The sequence below is a fragment of the Balearica regulorum genome, chromosome Z (assembly GCF_011004875.1).
Source record: "Balearica regulorum gibbericeps isolate bBalReg1 chromosome Z, bBalReg1.pri, whole genome shotgun sequence".
Classification (NCBI taxonomy): Eukaryota; Metazoa; Chordata; class Aves; order Gruiformes; family Gruidae; genus Balearica; species Balearica regulorum.
The window spans coordinates 417,513-443,526 of NC_046220.1; the positions used below are offsets into that span (position 1 = coordinate 417,513).

Sequence of the window (26,014 nt, forward strand, 5' to 3'; positions counted from 1 at the left end):
GCTTTGGATGACAGTGCAACTTGCTGGTGGAACTTGGAAAGAGGTGAACAAATTTTTCATCAGAAATAGTAGGGGAAAAAAGAGCACACTAGAGAAATTGGCAGTAATGTTTTGCCTCTTTTAGGATCAAAAATAAGTGTTCCACTTTTGGGATGGGACAAGAAGACTGACCACATCCCGCCATGCCAGCCAGCTGTCCTACAGCCATACTGCTGTTTCTATTGTGCCAAGCTCTAGCACGTGACGAAAGAGGCACAACTTGTTATAATCAGTTCAATCTAAGACTCATGTCTAGAGAAATGTAATTAAAATAGGACAGCTGTACAAAGCATTTATTGGAAAGTGGTACCCAATGAACTTTGGCAACCGAAGAGCATGCTGCTTAGAGGATCCACCGCTGGCAGAGGAGCATCCTGAGAAAAGACGCTGTTCGGACAACGTTCAGTACAGTGTGCCTGTCCTTGCTGGCCCACAGAATACTTCGTCAGTGAAAAGCAACTACACTAAGCAAGCCTATTATCAAAACATTTACACGTACAATACAAGGAAGCGCACGAGTTAGACGTTAAGGGAGATCCATGGCCTCGATCACCATTTCGCACCTCTTGCCACGCACGACAATGTTTACTGAGTCCTCTTTAAAGCAGCCTTGGCTTTTCGTACGGAAGATGATCAGCGACTGATGTGGTAAGAATCCAACCAACACACTGGTTAACGTGCCACCCTTCCGAAATGCATTGAAGCAACAGTAATCTCGCTTTACAGGAAGTCAAAGAGAGGACTGAACACTATGTAAGTGGGCAGTAAATTGCAAATGAGAACGTGAACCGTGGCAGGAATTCAGCCCAGCCAGACAGCGCGTTTACAAACCCCCTTGTGTCCGAGGGATGAGAGCATACGTGTACAGGACTGCCCCCGACAGCCAGTCCTTGTTTCTCTGGTACCTAAAGCAGATTCCTCTCCATCACTTACACATACCTCCGCCTTATAATTTCTCATCTGGCAGTGACATTGGGCCTTAAACACTCAGACTTGGTACATCCCGCTACCGTTAAATGCAAAGCACAGAAATCCGCAAGAAAAATCAAGCCGCTTACGCAGCCGAACAACAACTTTTCTTATTCTTTCCTTCCCTCGGATTGTTGATTTATCTTCAAACACAAAGATAAAGCGCAGCAGCATCAAAATGAAGGAAACAGTTTCCTGACACCACACGTTAACACTAAAACATCTTTCCAAAGGTAAATCTTGTAACTGCACTAAAACAGACTGAAAAATTAAATTTCTCCAATATAGAGTAGAAATATTATAAATTCAGTCATTTTTCACTTTTTGAAATAACTTGTGCCAAAACCTATGTGGACTATTCATTAATTTATTACTTGTGACAGAAAAAAAAACCAAAACCAAAACAAAACAACAACAAAGGAAAGTGAGAGTCTTCTGTTAAAGACAGAAGTCACCATTACTGTGGTTTTTTACAGCTTGCAGTCAAATCAACATTTTTTTCTGTTTCCTTCCAACTTATTTATAGTTTTTAGAAGATAATTGTATGTTTTAAGGAATCTCTCTCAAAAAACCCCCAACAACAAAACCAGGAGTTAAACCTAAGAAGAAATAGCAAATGTTAATTTAAAAGTGATGCTTTAGTAGCTCCCATGCAGTCACACTGTGATTCCTGTAAAGCTTTTACCAGAGAACCATCTCGAAGAGTGTCAAAACTACCTCTGAAGGGGCAGCTTTCCATAGACAAGTGTAAAGGTGAAAAAATCCAAGACGCAGCTATTCCAGCTGTGGCTAACCCCTACCCATACACATCCTGTAACAACACTTCCTACGTAAACTCATCTCATCTTTCTGCCTCAGAAAACAAGAACGAAATAAAATTGGAAATCATATATCTCCATTTTTGCTGGTTTAAGAAGATTATTTAAATGCAAGAAGCTTATTATTTTGCAAATTAATTTCATCTGGTTTTCTGGCACATTTCAGCCATTGATATTTGGGTCCAGGATAGAATGCAGCTGAACTTACTAGTGCTAATATTTTATTAGCAGTCTCTGGCATTAACAACTTAGCCCAACCGTGGGTTTTGCAGGGTTTTTGTAATTGTTATTAGCTATTTTGTGTTTAAATTTCAGAAATAACTAAAAAGTATCTCTTCACAGACACTCCATCCAAAACGTTTTAACCCTTGTGTAATTAGAGATATTATATACGCATAAATGTAACGATCTTGCTGTAAATAGAGGGATAAGTTTTGTTAAATAAAATTTGTGTGTACAGAGTTGAAACGCATGCAGGTAGCATAACTGTTTCTCGAAAGATACAAGGAAAGTTTATTTTGAAAGTCTATGTTTATACTACATTTGTATAAAAATTACAGAAATTGCTGTATTAACTATGTGTTCAAGAAAAAAAAAAAGTCTTCAGAAAACTCAGAGCTAAAATGTAAATGAGCAAGTACCATGTCTCTCTGGTAGGCTGTAAGACGAGCCATTCCACCCTTTTTCCTGATGTCTCTTTCAGACCACTCCCCTCTCAGGGGGAAAATACAAGGGGAAAATAACCTTAACTTCTGAATTAAGAACGTATTCTTAAACCACTGATGGTTTCATACCTATTGCCTCCGGACTACCCTGCACCATTCTTCTCCCCTCTGCTGAAGTGCGGTGCCTAGGACACAATGCATTCTGCATGAATCACTGAGAGAAGAGCAATATTAGTGATTTTAATTACTGTGATAACACATAAAATACCACTGAAAACATTGTACTGTATTACTGTACTTGTTCCACTACTTATAAGGTATAACAGAAAATAGAGGACTAACTGTATTTTTATCACAAAAACTTACATTCCACTGCTTAGAGCAAAAAGCTGAAAAATCATGGGTTTTTTAATCTGGAAGCGTATGTGGAGTCTGGATGCCTGTACTACACAGCTGAATACAGAGGTTCAGAACTGTCACCTGTATACTAATTTGATTAACCAAGTCACTAGTCAACTGTTTTCAACCCTAAGCAATGGTAGTATTTACGCTCAGATCACTTGTCCTAATTTTTGCTCACTGAACCACACTGATATTGGTCAGTAATTAAAACTTAGAATTTTAAGTGTGGGGGCAGGTGAAGAGAGTCTGATACTGACTCGCTGATGTAATTTTGATTTTTCTTCCTTTCTCCTCCTGTCCTTTTTTTCTTTTCCTTGATGCAAATTGTTCGAGCAGGCTCTGATTTTTCACTCATTGCAGATAGCATTGTGTCCTATGTGGCATTTCATTTTATTAATAAACTCCAAAATTACAATAATAGAGGTAAATTTTGGAAAATGAACTTGCTGTCTAAATTTCACATTCAGACTGGAAGAGCATTTTTTATTCTTCTCTTCATCCTTGATTTAGTTGACATTAAGAGTAATTGTCATGTTTTCCTCATGGCTGATAAGTATACCATTTAAAAATTAAACAACTAACTAGTATGAAAAGAACCGTTCGTTTCCTTTAGAACAGGATAGCCACTTAGATCTCAGTTACTTCCCAGCCTGATTTATCCTGGAAACTTCTGATGAGCCCACTGTGGTCAGTCCCATCAGAAGGAGATGGCAGAAAGCAAATCCAAACCAGGGTGGCTGTAACACTTAATGCTGCCACAGCTAACACCAGAAGTCAGTGATCCTGTCCTGCTTCTCCTTTTCATTTCAAGTGGCACACCCAAAGTTAAAACCAACATAATTACCTAAGAGAAGCTGACTTACATTGGCTTGCTTACATTGCTTACATTGGTGAACCTTAAAAACATAAAACCTTACAATTCTATTGCAGTACATTTCCCACTGTTTGCAGCAGGAAAGCAGCACGCTGTTTTTGGTACCTACGCTGTGCTCACACTGCCGTGTGCAGTGAAGTTCTGCATGGGAACACGTACAATTGCACAGTAAGGACATTTAGGTTTTGCTGTGCAATGCTGTGCACCTGAGCAGCAGCGCTGCCTGGCAAGGCTGCTGACGTTATAGCCCACCTGAGCTGGGAAGCTGTCCTGTTTCCTTCACATATTTACCTTCTCAGAGAAACTACAGAAAAAGAACACTACATCAGAATTAAAAGCTGTTCGTGCAGCTGTATCGTTTCTGAACTATTGACGAGGATTTTTTTGGTGTCTTTTTCATTTATGTCTATTTTATGAGCAGATGTCATCTCTTAAGACACAAACTGGAATGGCGACCTATGAACACCAAATGAGAAATGGTCTCAGTTTTACTGATTAAAAAAATTAGATATTTGCCAAATTAAAAAGAAAGGTTTAAATGAAGTTATCCTTATTAACCAATACATTTTCAGCTTTTTTTCACAACATTATAAAGACTACAAAAAATGTCTTTTGAGAAGAATTCCAAACCCAAACAGCCTGCTTGCTCCTTCAAAGTGCTACAGATTTTTAGCTTCACAAAGCAACTCAACATTAGTCAAGCTTTGAAATTTAAAAAAAGAAAAGAAAAAAAAAAAAACAAAGGAGGGGAGAAGATGACTTCGAAGGTGCATTCTCTGTGATGATGAATATGGGATACTAAACAAACCAACTGACTAGGCTTTAAATTAACTAAATGCATTAGATATAAGTAACTTGCAGGCTTAAAAATAGTTACCAACACAAGTACCACTATCCTAATCATAAAGGCAGTCACTCTAATTCCAAAGGCAGTCCTACCTTCCTCTCTGTATGAACACAGCCTCAGGTCCAAGTGACTATTGCTGGATGCTAACTGCTTCCCACCCTGTGACAAAGCGTTAGGTGGTTAGCAGACAGCTGCCAAGCCTTCTCAGCCTGCATTTATTTCCCTTTTCAGTGCTAAGACAACATGGGCTGGAAAGCAGTTACAGCTGCTTTTTTTTCATTTTGAAGCAATTGTGTTTCACTGCCTCACCATGTACCTGGAACATTTTCATGGGTTCTTTCCAATTATTCAAGTCTACTGGAGAATGATTTTCAAACGTGTATCATCCATATGAGGGAAAGCATTTTTCAGCTATTGTCCTTTACGGAGCGCACACGTGTATGCCATAAAAAAATTACATCACTGACACACGTCATAAAAGTGTCATTCGTATTTAAAAACATACCACACTTTGAACACGGGTGCTAAGATATATAACGTGCAAACTTCTCATTTAAGACCTCCGAGAAAGAGAGATTAAATAAAAAGGGGTTTTGTAACGTTGCTGTTTTCTGAAGTTGGTAACTTGATGATAATTTTCAACAAAAGGTAATTTTTACGGTAAATCACGCACCACTTGGGTTCAGAACTGCCTATCAGTCACGCTGCTTCTACCCCACAAACTGTAAAAGCAAAACAGGAGACAAAAGCACGCCGGGTCCTAGAAACATCTCCTCTGACTCCTCCGCAAACGCGGTCAAACAGTGAAAAAACATTACGAGGAGAGAAAAAAATACCAAGAACCTCTCCTATGAGAAACTACTTGCTCCCGAGTGCCCCACGCCTTACATTCAATCCCGCTGAGAATCAGGCACAGGCAGCAGCGCAGGGCACCGGCAGCGGGGCGGCCCCGGCCCTGCCCGGGGGATCACGGGCTCCTGCCCCGGCCGGGGTCCGCTCCTGCCCCCGCCGCCCCGGGCACCCGCCGGCAGCGCTGCCGCCGAGCAGCCCCGGCCCCGGCCCCGTCCAGCAGCCAGGGGCGAACGCGAGCGGCAGGGCTGGAGGGCGAGCGGCGGCCCCGGGCTCTGCGCGGGCGACGGGACGGGGCAGCCCACGGGCCTCCCTCCAGAGCCGCCGCCGGGCCGGCTGCGGGGCAGCGGCCGGAGGGTCCCGCCGTGGGGGGGGGGGGGGAGGCGGGCGGAGGCGAGGAGCGCCGGCGGGAGCGGGGAGCTGCTGCTCGTCCCCCGCGCCGTGCCCCGTGGGGCTTATGCAGCTTGGCTGCAAGAACCCGAAACAAAACACAAGGAACTGTGAGCCGCCGTTCAACCGCTCCGGGTTTAGAGAAACTACAGGTAACACAGCGTCGCTCCACCTGCACGAGGCTGCTGCTCAAGAAGGGGGGGGGGGGGGGGGGGAGAAAAAAATCAACTGCCCTAAAAACGAAAAGCACAAGTGAATGCCTGATGCCTGGCTTTTGGGCTTCGTTTTTGACAAACGGGTGTAGCACAAGAACATTTTAAGTATTCGTTGCATCTACAAATCTGAAAGCTTCCAACAGATTTTTTTAAAAAGAAGGGTACGTTGAAAATTAAGATAAAATTGTACAAACGAACGAAAGCACTACCAGCTTGAAAACAAAGGTCAGCATGGACGTATTTCAGAAGAACACAGGGAAAAATCTGTCTTCACCATCACCTCACAAAAACCCCACCGAACAACTCGTGGGGGATGTACAACATAAGTCACAGATATACTACAGATGCCAACGGAATTGTCCCTCTGCTCTGATTGCTGACGCTGCTTTCTTAAAGGGATCCTCTTCTTTGCCATTTTAAAGTTTATGCCAAAACAAAGTTATAATCGTTAAAACTCTGATGAGAAAATCCCTCCAGAGCATGCCCACTCGGCTGTAGTTCTAGAAGCATCAGAAGTACCGTTACACGATACAGAAACTGTACGTCCCAAAGAGGAGCCTCCGGGAACAGTTTTGTGCTGTGCTATCATCACGCGCGAAGCCTCTCACCAGGCTTCAGCCATCTGGGGAACGAAGGAAGACTGGAAACGCTGCTGCCCCTCTCAGAGACGTATTTTGGAACATTAGAGAAATCTGTGTTCAGAGTTGGCAACTTTTTTCACTTTAGGTCTGTCTGTAAAGCTGCATGCCAGTTACCCCACATGAACAGAACGCAAATGGAAAAGCTGCACGTACACGTCTGTAAATATACATACAGATACATACATGTGCATATGCTTACACGTGTGCGTATGTACGTTGTTATACACAGCCACGGGCAGTCCCGAGCCGGCGTTAGCGCGAAGGGCGCGAGCCCACACTTTTCAGAGCCGCGGCCGGAGCCCCCCACGGTTCGGGGGGGAGGGGGAAATCCCCAGACCTCTGCAGCTAAAGTTTTAAACGCACAAGACACAGTTACCGACTTAGTGGCTTACCTTCAGGCAGTGTCTAGACTGGGAAGTACGTACAACCTTAACGCAATTACACACAGGCTGTAAAACACTGAGTGTTTCGCTGCCTCCGCTTTAAAAGGGCAGAGAAAACTCTGGTGTTTCACCATGCACAGAGAGTTTCAAAAAGAGACCGAAAAAAGCATCTGGCAGCCTCCCCCCTCATCCCCCTCGCCCCCGCCCCTCTCACTCTCTGGTTGTTGGGGTTTTAAAGGAGTTGATGGAGGAAGATTTATCAAGTGCTGAGGATGCCTGGCCAGGACCTTGCTGTTTCTGGTGCTTCAGGACTGAGGAAGGACGAGCACGCCACAACAGCCCGTGCAACACGATGCAACCACACCAAAGCGCAGGTAAATCTACCCACTTTGAGCAAAGAATTGCTTTGCAACTGTCGCCAAAATCTGCTATATCCAATAGGCCTCCTCAGTGTTTAAGTATATTCCCCTCACCTACACTTCAAAAGTGGTCAAAAGGAAGAAAAACAACTGACGCTGTAAAATCAAACCTGACCCTGTACAAAGACAGCAAAGGAACTCACAGAATTAGCACCAAACTGGTGACAAAATGTATCTTGGCAGCCAGTTCTATGCATATAATTTTCTACAGTGCGTGGGCGATGGCTTTACTGCTCTGCAACGTGAGCCATACATCGCCATATCCACCACAAGAAGTCCAGCTCAATAGAGCTTTTATTTTCTTATTTTCTCACTTCTAACGATGTCATTATCTCCCAAGACATATTCAAGATACTTGGCACTGTTGCATACAATGTAAAATCGGAGGCATTTGCAAGAGTATCAGTGGAAAAACAGACAGACATAACCGCCATCATAGCGAGTGCGCAAAGGCTGAACCTGCAGATGGGAAACCTTCCTGGTGCTAAAAATTTTCACGTAGAAAGAAACAGCTTAAAGCTAAATTCCACAACTGCAAAAACTGCCACGTTCATGGACAACACCGCCATTAATCAGACACCCTCAGCAGAGGAGCTGGGCGATGGGCTGCTCATACGACCTCCCGGGAGGTCCTCAGCAGCACCCTCGGCTCTCGGGCACCCGGCACCCTCACCGGCACCGCAGAGCGGAGCGCTGTGCCCGTGCGGAGAGCTTCCCGGGAGAGCCGGGGCGCTGCCAGCATCGGGCACCCGGGCAGGTTCTGGTGGCAAAAACCTCCCTCATCCAGAGCTTCTCTGGAGATTTGAGGAGTTACTTCAATTTACACGTGGAGATCAGAAACTGCCTCAGCTCTGGGGGGACAAGGCAGCCGACGAACGGAGCAGAAGCCAGGGCAGGACTGCGCCCAGCCTGGAACACACGGACAGCAGCTCGGGGCTGGGAGCAACGCGTGCACCAACACGCGCCGACTTCTTGCCTGCGGACACCGCAGTTGGTGCCCAGTAAAAGCTGCTGGAGGAGGATCGTTACGTGTAAAACAGAGTCACGAAAGGCATACAATACTGAGCAGTAAGAATACTGGCGATACAAATCATGTACCTTAACAGAGCATAAAGACAACTATTATAATCATCCCAAGGCTCGTTAGCTTGTGTTACAGATTATATATATATATATATATCTGTGTATGCACAGATACGACGATAGTCTAAGGATCTACTCCCATCTCTCCTCCAGATTAAAAAACAAAAAGAGCCACGGGCTCCAGCTGTCACAGGATTCATGGTCACTGTGGTGGTGTCACAGCGTTAAGTTTTCTGCGCTCTTCAGTAAAAAACCTACAGACCACCTAACGTGCTGCACGCGTGCCAATTTTGACAAGACGGCGGTTCAACCTGCTTGCAGTTCAAACCTTCACAGCGAATCCCGTCCGTACCAGAAGGAAACGGAGTGAGTTCTCTGCAGTGAAAAGGCCCCAATCTCTCTAGAATCATGCCTCTTACAGCCGAAGGGCTCACAAAATGAAATGTGCACCATCCTTCTACATTCCTCTCAATGTCAATTTTGCCCACAGCTTTGAAGCACAAAACCACTTCCACTAGGTGCTACTATAAACAGGAAGACACATAACAGAGCATTTAACAAGCCATTTTATTCCTCCTGACAGTCCTTCTCCAGACTTTTATTGTTTTAAAATTCATTAATATAAACTCTTTTTTTCCTGTGCTTATTCCACGCACCTATCTGCATGATTTACATCGCTTTGTAGCCCAACTCAAACTTTACTTTTTCCCTTTCTAAACCCTCAAGTCCTTTGTCTTCAGTATATTCTCTACTGCATTTTTAATGACTTAAAAATCTTGAACTTCTCCTTCAGAAGGATTAAATCAGTTTCCCCTCAGTGTTCAAAAAATTCAATTGCAATATGAGAATTCTTCCACACCTGTAAGAAACTCAAAGAAATGGGGACAAGGAAGAAAGATCAAACTGATGACAGAAGTGGAAAAAAAATTCCCCTTATAACAAACAACAGAACAGCAAAATGAGAAAAAAAGTGGAAAAAGTCACCCAGAGTATATGACCATGTAAGCATGGGCACTCTTGCAGAAAACCTAGTCAGCAATCCAAAGCCATGGGAAATTTAAATTAGAGCTAAGGTCCACAATAGCAGAGAAATCTGTACAGATAAAAGGGCCTGCTCAGGTTGCAGGTGTACTTAGTCTACATCTCTTCAGACTTGCAAAGGAACTTTATTAGTTTTATTAATTTTTTTTTCTTAAATAATCAAGAGATTTGAGTGTATCCACATTACACGGTAAAGAAGATTAAGTTTTTTTATTTAATCAAAATATCCATATGCATGTGCTGTATCTTCCAAATGGTGGGTGGATTCCCACTGCTTATTACCGCTCCGGGGTGCATTCTGCTATAGTAACTCATGCACAAAAACACTCCTACTATATTTAAGTAACGTTCAGGTTCTAGCAAACACAAGCAGGAAGAAAACCCCCGAAATCGCAAGAAAAGCCCGAGCGTTCAGCAGGGCGCAGTTCTGAGGAAAGCAAGCCGGTGAGGGGTTTCAGCGATGCATACACAAACACCGAACTGGGTGACATCAGCCTCCACTCACACGCGGCCGGCATGACCTGGCACCACTGCGTCGGTTTGTCCTTCTGAGGGGGAGCAAGCGTGCAGCCCCCAGCCCCCAGGCTCTGCTCAGGAGGGACGTGACCGGGGGGCCACGGGCAGGGCTGCGGCCATCAGGGAACCAGCTGGTAATTCCACAAAGGCAGCACCCATCTCTGCGCAGACGTGAAATAAATAAAATACCTCTGCTCTGTGTGTCTATTGGCGTACCGCACGCCGGGTAAACGATCCCACTTTTGGGACAGCAGCGGGCTGTTGGCAGGGCCCCAGCGTGGGCAAGGGCACAGCCAGGGCAAGACCGGGGACCGCGGGCTCCCACCCCCATCTGGGAGACCCTCCATCCCTGAGCTTCGCAGCAGGCGACAGACAGTGCAGCCCCACGTGCCTGGCTTACCATCGCTCCCAGTACAGGCTGCTCCCAGACAAACGTTAATTTTACACCCGGATGCCTTTCCCGCCTGCGGTTCCGTCGGCCGACCCCTCCCGGAGGGGACGCCGTGCTGCGGGTGACAGGACAGCTTCAGTGGGGGCCGAGGTGACCCCTCGGAGGGGACGCGGAGCCACCAGCGTCGTGACATGGCCACAGCCACGACGTGCGGCGTCCCACCAGCCTCCCCGGCCTCAAGAGGAGGCAGCAGCGAGCGGAGCCGCCGCCGTCTGCGTGCAGCAGCGTGCAGAGAGCTGCCACGCAGAACGGCCAAGAGATAAACCCTGGCTGTTCGGGGGTTTGGTTTTACATCGAAACTCGTACACGGACCACATCAGTAAATCCTGCTGCTTTTGAGAAATGCCATGATACCATTAGGTATCAATGATAAAAATATTTTAATTGCTAAACTAATTTTCACCAAGACATCTTTTTTTACTTTTGAAAGCAGCCCTTGCAGAAATTTAATTCAGCAATTCCACAACTTAGGCATCCAAAAAAGTACAGGGAAGTATGGCTCTTTAAATAGTTTTTCTGTGACCTAACAGAATGAAAAATTTATTGTAGACATTTCTGTAGAAAAATTAAGTTGGTGCTACAAATATCAAGACTCTGGAACAAAAACATACTATATATTGCAAAGGTTGTGTTCAAAATTCCCTGTCAAGGCAAGACGTAAGGAAAAAAGCACAACTTCCTGTACTTTTTTGTCATTTTAGAAATAAGCTTGCACCTTTTCACCGTTTAAAAATACACTGAGGGATTTGAATAAGAGCACAGAGAGAAAAAAAATACAGAAGTAGTCAGATTTTTGAATAGTTTCTGTAGTACTGCACAGAGTTAAGAGAAAATTAAGTCATACATCTAGAAGAAGCCATTTAAAACACTGGTAGTTAACAAAGTGTATTTCCTTTTTGAGCACAGTTGACAGAGATAAAACAATAAGCTAAATTTATCAGAGACTGATATTTATATTCTGACTCCATATGCTGCAGTTACTGCTGCTGAATAGAAAACTCCTTCCCACACTATTTTTTAGGGAAGAGGCAAAATTAAAATGCTTTCAAATTCCTTTTTTTCATTTTAAGCACTTTTTTTTTTTATGATTTGAGACACTAAATGCTCAAATCCTTTTCTTTTTTCCTTTTTCATTTTACAGATGTACTTTTATTATGGTTTCTTTGACTAAACGAGAGACTTGATTACTAAGGATAAAAATCAACGCATAGAAAGACCTGTAGACCTGGAAAACAAGATGGGAATGGATGCCAAAATGGAAAGCCGAAAAAAACTGCTTTCGAAACACTAGCTCACACTTTATGTTCACTATTTCTTTTTTTGCAGGGCAGTTTTACAGGACAGCAAGAGCAAAAGTGGACATAAAATCCCGTGCCTCAAGTGCAATAATTTACCCCTTGAATGCTGGCTTCCTTTCTTAACTACTGTCAACACCAAAGTTTAAAAATACTCGTATTTTACCAAACTCCAGAAGTCAACCTGTGAGGAAACACAAAAATTACTTCATCTATTCAGATAGCTAGAAGATCACGTGATAAACAGATTTAAAAATATCTTGTAACACCCCGTAAGCCTCAGCTAAGTTTTGTGATTCCTGCTCTTCGTTTGTCTGGGGTTACCACCAGAGCCAAAGCTACACCAAGTACGGCTTCTGCACAGTCGTGGAAGGAGATGCTTCAATGGAAGCACAGTGGTACAGGGCCTCTTTGTGCCCCAGGGCTGGAGGGAGCTCCAGGTAAACAGGCACTGCACCCCAACAGAAGCTGAGCCGGTCCCTGGTCTGGGGGCTGCTGCTGGTGGTGGGAGGGACCCCGGGGACCCCCCGAGCAGCACCACGCCGAGCAGCACACACAGGAATCGCTCAAACTATCGCGTGCCGTGTCACGGCCTGCAAGCGTCAGGAAAACGTGGCCAGAGCTGCGATGAGGCTGCACCACGGCTTCCGACGAGGCTGTGGAGCAATGACCATGAAGTGCATTTGAACGTAACCCTCGTTACTAGGGTGGACCGATATCCAGTGGCTGTTATTTTAAAAGCAACTTCTTGTGCCAGAAGTAGTATCTCTAGTGACCCTCTTGTAAAAGCCTTGCTACTGTGCTAATAAGAAAAAAATCAGAACAGAGAAGGAAACAACCATTGTCTCTCTGGGAAGCCAGCAAAGTACGCATGGGCTGTTATATAAAAACTTTGGATTCAAAAACAACCACACGCACTGCACTCCACAAACCTGCCAAGCCCAGAGAGCAATTGCAGTAGCCCATTGTCTCCGAGGAAGGTACTGGGTGGGCAAAGGATGAAACAAGGAAAAGATAAAATTGTTTTTTGTACCCCTTAGTGGCCGGACATCAATGCTGCAGCTTTGAAAGCTGTCTTTCCAAAAGCCGTAAGGGAAAAAAAAAAAAAAAAAAGCAGAGATTAGGACTGCAGCTATACATGGGAGAGGAAATATGTTAAAGGGAAGCTTTTAATGAAAGAATGGATGAAAGACTTCCAACTACAGGAGATTAACGTTCTTATCATATATACTCTTATTGCAAAGTAGAGGAAAGGGGTGGGAGGGGAAAACCCTCCTTCAAAGACCTGGAAGCTCTCCGACACTAAAAATGAAGTCAGTACATTTAGTACACACTACAGTTTGTAATGATTCTCTTTGTACACTTTCTTCTGCACTCTAAGTGTTTAAAAAAATCAGGTAAATCATACCAAAGACCTAGATTTGCTGAATTACCGATTTTTTAAATGCCACGTGAAGCGGGTAGGACCCTTTTTTGTAAAGTGACAAGCAGCAGCAGCAGCAGCAGCACAGATGACCAGGTGGGGACAAGTAACACACAGAGGTACGCGGTCTTGTCTTTCAGCTTGGCCGTCTGTAATTCAAGTGCCTGCTTCGCTTCCAAGCTACGCACAATCTCCCCACAGAAAAACAAAGTCAGAGTATGGAAGGACAGAGTCACTGCAGACGCGGTGCCTTCCCTGATATTCCTCTGTGGGATGCAAGAAAGCCAGCGCCCATCTTCATATCCGAAATATGAAAGGTTACCGATCAACTGTATTTGCTGAGAAACCAACCAGATGCATGACAAAAACATGGATTTTACAGAAATATGGGGACAAACACAGTTTTGCTGAACGTGGTATTAGACAAGCAAAAACAAGAAGTGGAAGGCATCTAAAGCTGTTTGGAAAGAGGGCAGAAAGGGAGGAAAAGTTTTCAGCTGTGTACTGAACAGCAGTGTTTGCAGACCAGCCATAACTTTCAAGATGTCAACTGAAGGCAGAAGGTACAGGTGAATCTTGATTTGCCATCAGGAACCAGAGCTCATTTCCCAAGGCAAAGGGATCTCTCGTTCTGTCACAGCAGACGGTGGTGACTGAAGCTAGAAGGCCACATGGGGAGAAAACTCTCTGCACTGGAGCTATCAAGAAAGTGTTATTTTTTTATGCAGAATATTAAAAAGAATAGGGCTGTCAGACAAGAGCAGGGCAAGCAAGATGTAGAAGAATTTACGGAATAAGGAGATATGCCTAATTCCTTTCCTTGAGGAATTATTTCTGACTCCAGTGGAACCTCGCATCTCTATTTCTGGGGCTCAGACATGAAAACAGACTCAACAATTGACTGACGCCACCGGCTACTCTCATAGTCCGAGAATTGCTCATGTTTCAGGTCCTTTTTTAATGTGAAGCAAACTGGACGCTAGACACACCACGACACTGTCACGGGAGGTCTATCCCATTTACAGTCACAGGCAGTTTTGGGGGAGAAGGGACAGGGCAAGGCTTCACCAGTCACTACACTCCACGTCCATCCTTACTGATACTGCAAGCTCTAAAATAGTAATTTACATACTTTGTAGCCACCTAAATACTTGATCTCGCTCTTTAGACACCCTGAAAACAGAACTGTGCATGTCTCAAAATAATTTAAATGAATTAGCAGAGAATATCTTTGAGGGGATAATCTGCCAAAACACATATTTTTTAAAAGCATTTCTTCCATCGGATTTAAAATGTTTATGTTTACGTTTCAGCAAAGGAGTCCTTTATAGGCTATAGAACTGGAGATACAATGCTGCATAAGCTCAATAAACAAGTTATAGTTACATTAGGAAGATTTATGGCTTTTGTCCCCTAAAACTATTCTGATGCTGTTTTGGCTCTCTATTACATACACACATACATACACCATCAATTCATTTTAAGCCTGCGTCTTTGCATCCCCATCACCATACGTACTGGAAATAGAGCAGCTGAACCAAACTTTAACACACCGGAGCTACCTGAATAACATTCACTGGAACCTGGGAGGCGGTCGAGAACCGGGGTGTGACAGAGCCCAGCCCTGCAGTACCCTCTGCACCTCAGGTCCATGCCTGTGTCGGGCCGCTGCTCTGCCCAGCACGTACCGCAGCGTCAAACGGGCCATCACGAACTTGTTCACAGTCGGAAGAAAACGCAAAAGGTTAGGGCTTTCTGCAAAGCTGTAAATACGTAGAAAGGCAACAGCTAAAATGGACAGAAATGCGCGTGTACAACTAGCGCCTGCTCCCCCACGGCTCCGCGTGCCAGATGCACGTTCCGTACGTCCCACACCTCCAGGCACGAGGCTGCTGTTGGCAAAACCACTACTGGTGTGAGGCAAGGCGCAAGAAGGGGTTTTGAGGAGGTTCTGACGTAGCTTTGAGAATAAAAATCAGAGTAGAGCAGTTATATTTATGAGCCTCTTGTGTGACTGTCTTTGACTTCCCGTTCGAGCAGCTCAAAAAATGTTTACATCGTGTACATTAAATGAAACCATCTTAGTTCTGAAGAGTATGACAAGTTTACACAGCACAGGAAAATCCTGCTCCCCTTACCTGCTTTGAATGTGGTTTGCTTATTGTCAACATCTATAAACGTATATCTGAATAAGAAACATTACTACGTTTGTTACGAAAACATACCATAAGTTAGCAAAACTGTTTCCTGATATTAACCTCCTGTACTGATTTTTAAAAGCCTCTCTCGGTTAGCACTGGCACACCTTTGTTAGAAGAGCACAAAGAATGAAGACATGAATTTTCATTTTCATGTTACACCTAGTAAGCATAATCATTCCAATAAATTAATTACAGAATGTTTCCCCAAATGTGTACATGTAATTTTGGGAATATTATTTTCAAATATGTTTAAAGTCTCAACCACTGTTTAAACATTTTTCTATGTTCTGGGGTTTTTTGGTAATCTTTAGTGCTACCATCAGCAATTTTGATACGTAAATCCAAGGAGATATACAGAGTAAACTGAACAAAAGAAACCTAAGTCCAGGTCATTTGCCTGCCCAGCAGTTATGAGAAAAATAGATGTTACCCAGAAAATGCATTAACTGTGCTATGCACAGACTGCATTGCTGGTACAGCAGTCACCGCATGGCACCAAACATTTGCTCCCCAACAGGCAGAGTAATTTAAGAAAAAAACAAGCTACTTAGCTCCAGTTTCATACAAAAGGACAGGATATGAAAATATAAGAAGAAAGGTATTAATGAAATTTAGTAACTTTAAGCTAAGGCTTAGAAACTGCATTTTAAAAGATTTATAGGGAGAAAAAAATTACAAAAATTCCAAATACAATGTGGTTCTCTGGGTTTCTGGCATGGCAACTGAATGCTCTGCCACTCTTCTGGCATCGTGCTGGGAATAGAGAAATCATTTCTTAAATCTCTGAGGCCTGGGCAACCACACTGGCGACTTTAACCAGCCATCTGAGATCGAGGGCACACTACAGTCTGTTTAGCAATGGACTATGGATAGCTATGCAAAAACATACACAAGAAAAACTCTAACCAAAAAGCTATCGAATGTTTATGGGCAAGAAACAAGTGTTTTACCAGAAAAGAGGGTAAAGACAAATTCTCAGCTCTCCCCTCTCAAGCAGCTGAGTAGCAGCATGTGAATAGCAGCACCGTTTACACAGCTATCCCAAGGAAAAACCTCACTGCTATCAGCCTGCAGATCCATGCTGCAGAACATTTCATTTCCCTGCACCCAAACCCACTTCATTTACATATGCACCAAGTAAAATTATGGTATACTTTTTTTTTTTTTAATGGGGAGAAAGAAAAAAAGAAAAAGTTTTGCAAAGGTCCCCAGTGCTGCAGCTGATCCGGACAGCCTTGCCACTGCAGCAGCGCTTCTGCAGGGAGTGTTTTCTCTTGGACTGGCAGGGGACGCTGTTCGGGAAATGATCTTTCTGCTTCGGGAAACTGGTGGGCAAGACAAAAGCATGGCTGATTGTCTAAGAGTTTTCAGTTGCTGGTGACAGGGTATGTATTACATAGTATGATTATTACAAGCACGTATCTAAAATCTGTAGCACTAACCATCATATTTACTAACTTTCTGCATAGTAACATCAAAGAATGTTTTGCAAAATACCAAAATGCTAGATGTTAGTCTTAGCGGTTGGGCATCTCTCTGAGTTAATCAGTGCAGAATCCATACAAGAAGTTACAGTAAATTTTAGATGAAGCTGCCAGACTCCTGAAGGAGCGGCTACAGAATCTGCTTCTGGAAGGGGAACCAGCCCTGCAGGTCTGCTCTCCATTCCTTGCCCTCTCCTGTCACAGTTCACCCCTTTCCTAAGTGGTAACTTCTCTGGAACAGCATACAGCAAAGCCGTAACAAGCGCTGGTGTCTGCTCCACCGAGGGGCAATGAGGCAAGGCAGACAAGCGGGGGGGCAGAAATCTCATCGCACGACAAGAGGAATGGCCGTGCTCCCTGGGTTATCAGCACTCATTACTCTCCTACCCTGCAGCACTTTTCAGCAAACTTTTTATTGTTACACAGTTCCTACTTCAGATTTTCTTTATGTCTTTAGTCCTCAAACTGTTTTTTTTTCCCTACTTACTTTGTTTAACAATAAAAGATTGTTGTATTCCCTCTTTATTTCACCCTCCTTCCCCCTGCTCCCCTGCAACTTCTTATATGCTCTTAGGAGTACAAAATATACGGGAAAGTTGGAAAGTTCACAACATGAATTGCTCTGAAATTACGTCTAGGTCTATACCAACAAAAATGCTGTCTTTCCATATATGACATTACTGAAATAATGGTACTGAAATGGTATAAATGAACGACTATTTCCTTCATCACAGCTTGGCACCCCTCATTATGCACTCCAATTTGCTTTCTGTTTATCTTTCTTTTCAGACATTGACATCAGTATCATTGCGGACAAATCCTTCCACATACAGAAGAATAAAGAAGGTATTTAAAAAAGTACTAACCTTCACAGCCCTCAAGGTTCAACATTATATCTTCATCCCTGTCATCTGCACCGGCTCCCAAAAGCATCCAACTCTCGACATTATCACTGTCAGATATCAAGCTCTCCTCCTCTGAGCTATCATCTATTACCAACACGTCTTGGATGGCATGAGCTCCAGCAGAACCAACTGGGTTAAGCTTCCAACTAGTGCTTTTCCTTTGCCTTGAAATGTCTGTGCCTGATCCAGCAGGACACAGGGTATTACATCCAGCAGCACTGGCGTGATTTGGTGTGGAACATACCGGATGGTTACGTGTTTTACCTTGAGCTAAAGAGCTTGTTGACTTCTTTGCTTTGCTTTTGTAAACACTGTCTTCATCTGGTGTATCAGACAAGATGATGATCTCAGGATCATCTGGAAGCTGAGCACCACGATCAATGAAATCAGTGATTTTCTTGTCTTCATACTGTTTCTCAGTAGGAACTGAACTGTGACCCGTGACTCCTGCAACATCAGCTTCTTCATCTGTTTCCAGCGTGCTGATTTCTCCAAGATTTTGGGAATAGTGGATCTGGCTGTAAAGATGGAATTCCACCTCACTATCGATGCTCTGCTCACTGGATGACTCCTCATGATAAAGTTCATCTTCACAGACTTCAGTATCCTCAGCGTTTTCATATCCAACAAACATTCTGGAAAGCAAATAGTCTGTATCTGCAAAAAATGAAAGGTTCTATCAGAACGATCATAAATGTATGCCCCAAACCATCTTTCAAATGATACCTTTGGTCTTGCCAAAATTGCTAGGGTTAGTCATAGAGCTCTGTGTACAAAGATAAAACTGAACAGACTTAACAGCTACAACAATCAATGCTCAAATCCATAATAGCAAAAGCTATTTCAGGGTGCATCTGGTTTAATCTTAACTACTACTTTAACCTCAACTACTTTGGCTTCTGAAAGTTGCACTTAATGTGCTCTCAGCTTCCACAGCTCCTCTCCATCCTGAGTTCCAAACCAGGGTACCTGCATGGATCGGGAGCCAAATGAGTGTCTGAATCTGAGTTTCGATCATTCCACCAATAAGTGTTAATTCTGGGTACTTTGCAACTTGTTTTACTAAGTAACATACGTACCTAAAAAGGCAGGGAAAGAACATTCAGCAATATTTGACAGAAATAACTTGCAGCCCATCTACACCTGGGCTGCAGAGCCACCTGAACTGGCACTTCAGCATTTAACCCTATGACGAGAAGTGCTAGGGCTATGACACAGTAGCACCCAGACACGCTCTGCACAAGCTCAGGTCTGAAGGCAGCATAAAAAAAAAAAAGATTAGTAAAGGTAGTATACAAATCTGCAGCCTTCATACAAACTAGCATGTCACATTGTCCCATCGACATTTACAAACTGAGTTCAAATGCCATGAAAATGCAACTACAGTGCTTTTAGACCTGAGGAAGACATACCTGCAAACTCAGCTGCCCAGCTCAATGTTAGCTATGACATCTCTGTGCTGCTACCAGTTAAGCAATAATTATCTACAGCCCTTAATGGTGGTGGATCTAGGACTAAACCTCAATTTCCCTTCTCATGTACTCAGCAATACTGCTTTTTAAACAAATAGCTGTAAGATCTGGCTCATGGGACAAAGTGCACCCTCACCAAGTTTGCAGATGATGCAAAATTGGGAGGAGTGGTTGATAGACCAGATGGTTGTGCTGGCATTCAGAGGTACCTCAACGGGCTGGAGAAGTGGGCAGAGAGGATCCTCATGAAGGTCAGCCCAGGTAAATGCCAAGTCCTGCACCTGGGAAGGAGACAGGCTGGGGACCTGCTGCCTGGAAAGCAGCCTTGCAAAAAAGGACCTGGGGATGAGACAAGTTTACCACAAGCCAGTACACTTCTGGGACAAAAGTCATCCTGGGATCCTCGAGATCATCACCATCAGGGTTAGGGAAATTATCCCTTTGCTCTAGTCAGTGCTCATGGGACCACATCTGGCATGCTGGTACAGCTCTGGGCTTGCCAGTACTAGAAAAGATGGATGTCCTGGGGCGAGTGCGGCAAAGGGCCACTAAAATGATTAAGGGGTTGGAGCACCTGTCACATAAGGCCAGGCTGAGTCAGCTGGGACTGCTCATCCTCGAGAAGAGGAGGCTCAGGGGGATCTTATCAATGTACATAAACACCTGATAGGGGGCAGTAAATAAGACAGAGCCAAGCTCTTCCAAGTAGTGTCCAGCAACATGATGAAAGGCAACAGACACAAAAAGTAAAATACAGGAAATTCCACGTAAACGTAAGAAAAGGCTCTTTTTTACTCTGCTGCCCAGAAAGTCTGTGGAGCTTCCATCCATGAAGATGTTCAAAACCAAGCTGGACACGGCCCTGAGCAAACTGCTGTAGGTCACCCTGCTTGGAGTCAAGGGAGTTGGATGAGACAATCACCAAAGGTTCCTTCCAACCCTAACTATCCTGTGATCCCCACCCAATGGCAAGTGTCTCTAGAGTTCACTGCCTACTCCCCAGCAAGACTGGAAATCCAGAGACATTCCGAAGGTACTTTGCCTAATTCACAGGATGCCTTATTTCATTTACATGACCACATCATGCATGGAAGAGAGGAAAGGGAATACTTTCTCCGAAAAGTCTATCTTTAGTTCTGTGTTACAGTTAGTCCTAAGGAAGCCAATGAGCTTTAGACATGAAAACTGTCAGATGGAGTTCAGTTTTTTAGTTGTGGAAGGAAGTTGCATGGTATTGTTTAAATCCACGTACTGATACACAAGAATGAAAATTTAGATTCAGGAGCTTTGTACAGAAGTAATTTGTGCAATGATGGTATTTAAAGAACCCAAAGGCTCTTATTGTTACAGCTTTCTGCGCACACCTGGCAAGAGTCCTTCCCTGATCATAATAGTTTTGACTTCATTCATATTCCTCTTATACCAGAAGTCAAACTAAGGAGGAAAACACTTTTCCACAAAAATAAACAAAGCAAACCCACATAAAACATGAGCAAACAAGCAGAAAAATACAATGCCTACTGACAATCCATATGCTCTACTCTTTCCTGTTTAGGCTTCCAGTAGATCAGCATACATCACTCAATCTCACCTGCACAGCTAAAGAAGTCACTTCAGTCATCGCTTTGGATCACATCCAAAGACCATCAGAACCCCACCAGCCATGCATGTGCTCAGCTCCACTATTTCCCAATACACTCAAGTTGGTTTCTAACCTACAAATACAGTCCTAAAATTTAACAAGTGGAGGTTACAGAATCTGTTTTAAAAGCTCTGCTGTCCACATGGTGACTGTAACCTCCTGGAAACTTTTACACCTGCCAACACAGAGCTTTGCTTAGCAGCACAATGCATGCAGCAATAACCTGAGAATAACATGGACTGTATCTGTATCTGCTAGACTCTGCTTCTCTCATCCGGGTACCTAGGCAAATATAATATCTGTTATGATAAAATATGAAAGAATCAGAACTTGGTAGCAATAGACACAATAAACCTATTTTATACCAGTATTTAGGTTTGGAAACCATAGATAGGAGGAAAAAAGTAAAACACTGGTCACCTAAATGGTTTTGAGTAGTAAAAAAAATAAGGCAGAAAAGCATCTGACAGACCAAATGAAGCACTCAAACACTTCTCTCAACTTTGCGTGGGTTGACCCTTTCAAACAGGTCTCAGCCTGTTACCATTCATGGGGTGAGAATAAAAGCAGAGCTAGCTCCAATCAAGCACATTTACAATATTAATCCGTGGTTACCGGACATGAGAAAAGAGACCTTTGGAAATGTAGGAAGTTAAAGAATCCCCCTGAAGCATGCTGCAATTTTAGTGATACTCGAAAAGCCAACTTAATTCAAGCGCTCTTTCCTTCCACTTCTGTCACCCACTGGGTAAAGTTACGCAAAGGAAGTACAAGACCATTGCTGAAAACATGCAGCTAAACAAGACTGCTGGATCATAAGTGTCAAAGAGAGCCCAAGGAGCTGCCTCATGGGCACTTCATGACAAAGGCAAGAGTAAGAAGAGGCAGCATGGCACTACACTTACTCTGATCTATCCTCCCTAGAAGTTCAGGTCAAACAACGGCTCCTCCTCCTCTCAGGTCCACGCACGACTGGAACAACAAAGGGCTCTTTCTCTTGGTCAGCATGTATGGCATGCCACTGGGAGACAAGAAACATCAAACATCAGCATCACAACACAGTCTGAAGATATCTAGTTCCACTGTTCACCATCCTCAAACTCAGCCAATAGCTATGCCCCACTTCATCACAGAGTGAGAAAGTCCCGTTTCAGGTGTCTGGCACAGACAAAACCACTGCCTCTAGGCAAGGGAAGAGGAGCTCGACAAAGTTTTGCTGTTTTTCAGATTGCCAAAGTGAAGCAGTGTCTTACTCTAACAATTCTGATACTCAAACAGAGAAAGACCTATCTGACTGCTAGCCTTCAGCAATTTAGATTTCCTTTCACCAGTGAAAGGTTTAGACTACGGGCAACTGCCCTTTTAGCTACCAGCTAGACTGTGACAAACACATCCCTGATGTCTGAAGTGTGAAAGCCACATTAAAAATAAAAGCCCTGCACAGACTAGCCGACTTGGTACATAATACGGGCTGCAGAGGGCATAACACACTGACGCACCACAATTTGGAACTCATCTGCCTTTTTAAAAAAACCAAAAACAAACCCAAACCATCAAACTCTAGGCCACGGGAGAACCCTGTCCCTTCATCAAGAGGAATCCCATTCCTACCTGAAGCCAGAGCACAACTTTCCTCAAAAGTACCTGACTGCCTCTCTGGTAGGCCCCAAGTAAGAACAGTTCAGATTAAGGGTGACATGTTAAAATGAAATTATAAGATCACAGCTAGCTGAATTTCTTTTAACCATTTCTGAACACAAGTCCAGACGGCTATAGTTAGAAATGGCAGGGGATAATTTGCCAGCACTGTTCATCTAGTCCATTAAAAACCCCAACATCCTCCACTTGATAAAGTAACAAAAGCTGGCAGCAACACACTGCAGTCAGAAGGGAGATGCTGACAAGTGATTTGCCGGCAGGGAGAAAAAGCACAAACAAGTTAATCAGAACACCCACAGCAATTTTCAAGTTGCATGCAGGCAGCTACTTCCTCAGCCAAAATTCTGAAGCAGTTTGGGACACTCAGGTGTAAGATACGGGCAGAAGGGGCTTTGCAGAAGCGGCAGTAAGATGCCCAGGTCAGTCCTTCCCATGCCATTCCTGCTTCACGTACCTTCTTTCCTCTGCTTAACTTCATTACTTCTGCTGCTCTTACTTTTTCAACTCCTAAAATCTCTCTGAGTTCACATAATAACCTTTTTCCCTCTTCCCATTGCCATTTGCAATATGCATTCTGCTTAACTTCCAATGTTGAGATCTCTTAAAAGGAAAATCTCTCAAACGAACAAATAAAAAAAATTGCAAAAAAGATTACTTTTTCATCCTTTGCAAATATTACTTTCCAGACAAGTGTACTATTCCTACCACAAATCATCAGTGAAATCCAAGTATTTCCCTATTTTTCTTGCTCTCTGTGTGATCTGTGCCATAATGTCAAATCTAACACTTTACAGCAAAGGCTGCATTGAAAATAACAGCAACGAATGTATTCTTTGCTGTCTCAGGAGGTAAAGACAAGGCATAGCCCTATCATCTGACTGTTACAGATAGGAACAACAATAAAATGGAAAAGGAAGAACTGTTGAGGAAATTACCAACAACTTTCTAAAACTTTCTCAATCTGATTGATACTTTCTGTACATCAGAGACATCAACAGACTTTATAGCTGTGTGCAGACTACACCTTTTCTCAGTTTTCTCTTTAGTCATATTTGTGATAAACTAACTGCCTAGTACTTCAGACTGCTAAGATACTGCACAGGTACAATCAACATGAAATTGATTGACAACTTAGATGGTCAAATGCAGTTAAATGAAACCTTTTGTTTCGGCTGCTGTAACTGCTTTTGTACTCTTCAGCAGAAGTTGCATACCTCTTTTTTGGGAGAGATAAGCAATCAAAATTATTAATTGTTATGAAGTGCAGCACCAAAATGAAAATCACATCTTTGTTCTTCTTGCTACCCTAAAAAAGTATGCAAATGTCAAATCTGAATGTTGTTTTTTTAAAAAAACAAACCACCCAAGAATATATGTTTCTTATCAGAGGTGAATGTGAGGAGACAGTTTTTTTGCTTCACCTGTATTGCGTTTCTGTACCAAACATAACACAGATCTTGTTTTGGCTTACGGGAACAACCAAGCTGCACTCAAAGCAGGTGAGAAAGAAACAATTTTCATTTGCCACCCAGGGTGAGATGTGCAGCCGTTAGACAACGAGAGCAGCTCCCTGCTCCGACATGCTCAATCAAGAGCAGAAATACCCTCACAGCGACACGTGTAAATGCATCATGAGGTAGATTCCAGGGCAGCCCCCCTCTTGGTTTTCATGAAGCAAACCCTGACAAGTACGTGCTGCACCTATCGTCTCAGCTTCAAGTAACCAAGAAAAAGGTAGACAGCACCACAAAGCTGATCTAGTGCTGATGTTTGCTAGTAGTTATTGTTGGCTAAACTTTGTCTAAACCTTGGTTCTTCCAAGGATAACTTGTGTTGCTCAATGCTGAGATGTAAAACTCATTCTTATGTCAATGTGCTATGTGTTTGAGAAAATGTTTCTTTCCTATACTTTCTTTAAACACAGTGCAAATAAGTGTAAAGAAGAACAGCTTTGGAGAAGAGATAAATGTTTTTCTAGTGACAAGCTATACCTTCAGGAGATCACAGGAATCTATCTTCCACACACAAACCCTGGAAAATAACAAAACATTCGAAGTTCACTTCAAGCCTTTTGGAAGATTTTTCCCCCCCTTAGCAATTTTCAGAGTTGCGTTTGACAGTAACTGTGCAAACACCCTCAAATTAACAGATTTGCTTTTCCTTAGATCAAGGCCGAATGTGAACCGAACACAAATCCCGAGCATCCCGAGCAGCCAGCGGGGGAGAACGAGGAGCCAGCTCGGCGGCAGGCCGCCGGCGGCCCAGCTCTGCGGGCTCCCGCTGCCACCACGCCGGCGTCAGAGCACCGAACCCCGTCACGCCGCACGGGACACGCTGCCGCCGGAGACAAACACGGACACTACTGCAGTGACTCGCACATCTGTTTAATGGCACGGAGCTCTGGAGGCTGGGCCCGGCCACCTCCTCACGCCGCCCCCGGTAACCGCGGGGCAGGCGGACAAGCACGGACGCCGCACTCCGCGCTCGGGGACCGCCGCTGGACGCGGTTACACCGGTCCGAGAGGAAAAGGCCGAACCAGCGGAGGCAGGCCGGGCCGCCGGGGCAGGCCGCACCGGGACGGGCACCCAGGCGGAGACTGCCGCGGGCACGGCGGCGGGGGGTGGGGGGTGGGGGGTGGGCCAGGCGCGGCTCCGCACCGCGGGGATGAAGCAGAGCGGCCTTCACGGGGAGGCGGAGGGGCTCGGCGGGCGCCGGCCGGGCGCGGGGGTAGCAGCGGGTAGAAGGGCCAGGGGCCGGGCCGGTGCCCGCCGGGGAGAGGAGCAGGCAGGCGGCCCTGCCGGTGAGGGAGCGCGGACCCGCCGGGGGCCGCGCGGGAAGGTTGGGCTGGGCGGGGCGGGGCGGGACGGGACGGGACGGGACGGGACGGGAGGGCGGACGGGGCGGGCGGTGGCGGCACCACTCGCGTACTCACTGCCGGCCGCACCGGGACACGCCGAGCAGGAAGTGGCGGCGCCCGCGCCCCGCCCCACCGGCCGCGTGCTTCCGGCCACGCCCACGGCGCCTCTGCCGTCACGCGATCGCGAGCGCCTCGCCCCGCCCCTCCGCGCCTCGCCCCGGCCCCGCCGCCGCCTGGGCCCCGCCCCCGAGCAGTGGGCGGGGCGAGGCTTCCGGGAGCCCATGCCGGCCGCTAGGGGGTTGCGGTGAGGCGCGAGGCGCGGCCGGCCCGGGAGCAGGGGCGGGGGGCGGGGCCGGGCTCGGGCCGGGGGGGAGCGGGGCTCTGGGGCGGCGGCCGCGGGGCTGCCCGCCTCCCGCCCGGGCTGCGCGCCGCCCGCCCGGGCTGCCCGCCTCCCGCCCGCGCTGCCCGCCGCC

General features: G+C 45.1%; 1 protein-coding gene across 2 annotated transcripts in view; it reads right to left on the minus strand.

Annotated features, from left to right (window-relative positions):
• The window catches only part of ZCCHC7 (zinc finger CCHC-type containing 7), a 115,214-nt gene extending 89,543 nt beyond the window's left edge, over positions 1 to 25,671 (minus strand). The window contains exons 1-4 of one of the 2 annotated variants that reach the window (XM_075740097.1): positions 25,617 to 25,671; positions 24,675 to 24,714; positions 21,930 to 22,045; positions 17,872 to 18,567 (exon numbers count right to left, since the gene is read on the minus strand). In XM_075740097.1, the coding sequence (XP_075596212.1) occupies positions 17,872 to 18,544 (673 nt within the window). In that variant the 5' untranslated portion in view covers positions 18,545 to 18,567; positions 21,930 to 22,045; positions 24,675 to 24,714; positions 25,617 to 25,671. Of the gene's footprint in view, positions 1 to 17,871; positions 18,568 to 21,929; positions 22,046 to 24,674; positions 24,715 to 25,612 lie in introns of both variants that reach the window. The other variant, XM_075740098.1, reaches the window with a different exon arrangement.
• Between the last annotated feature and the right edge of the window lie 343 nt (positions 25,672 to 26,014).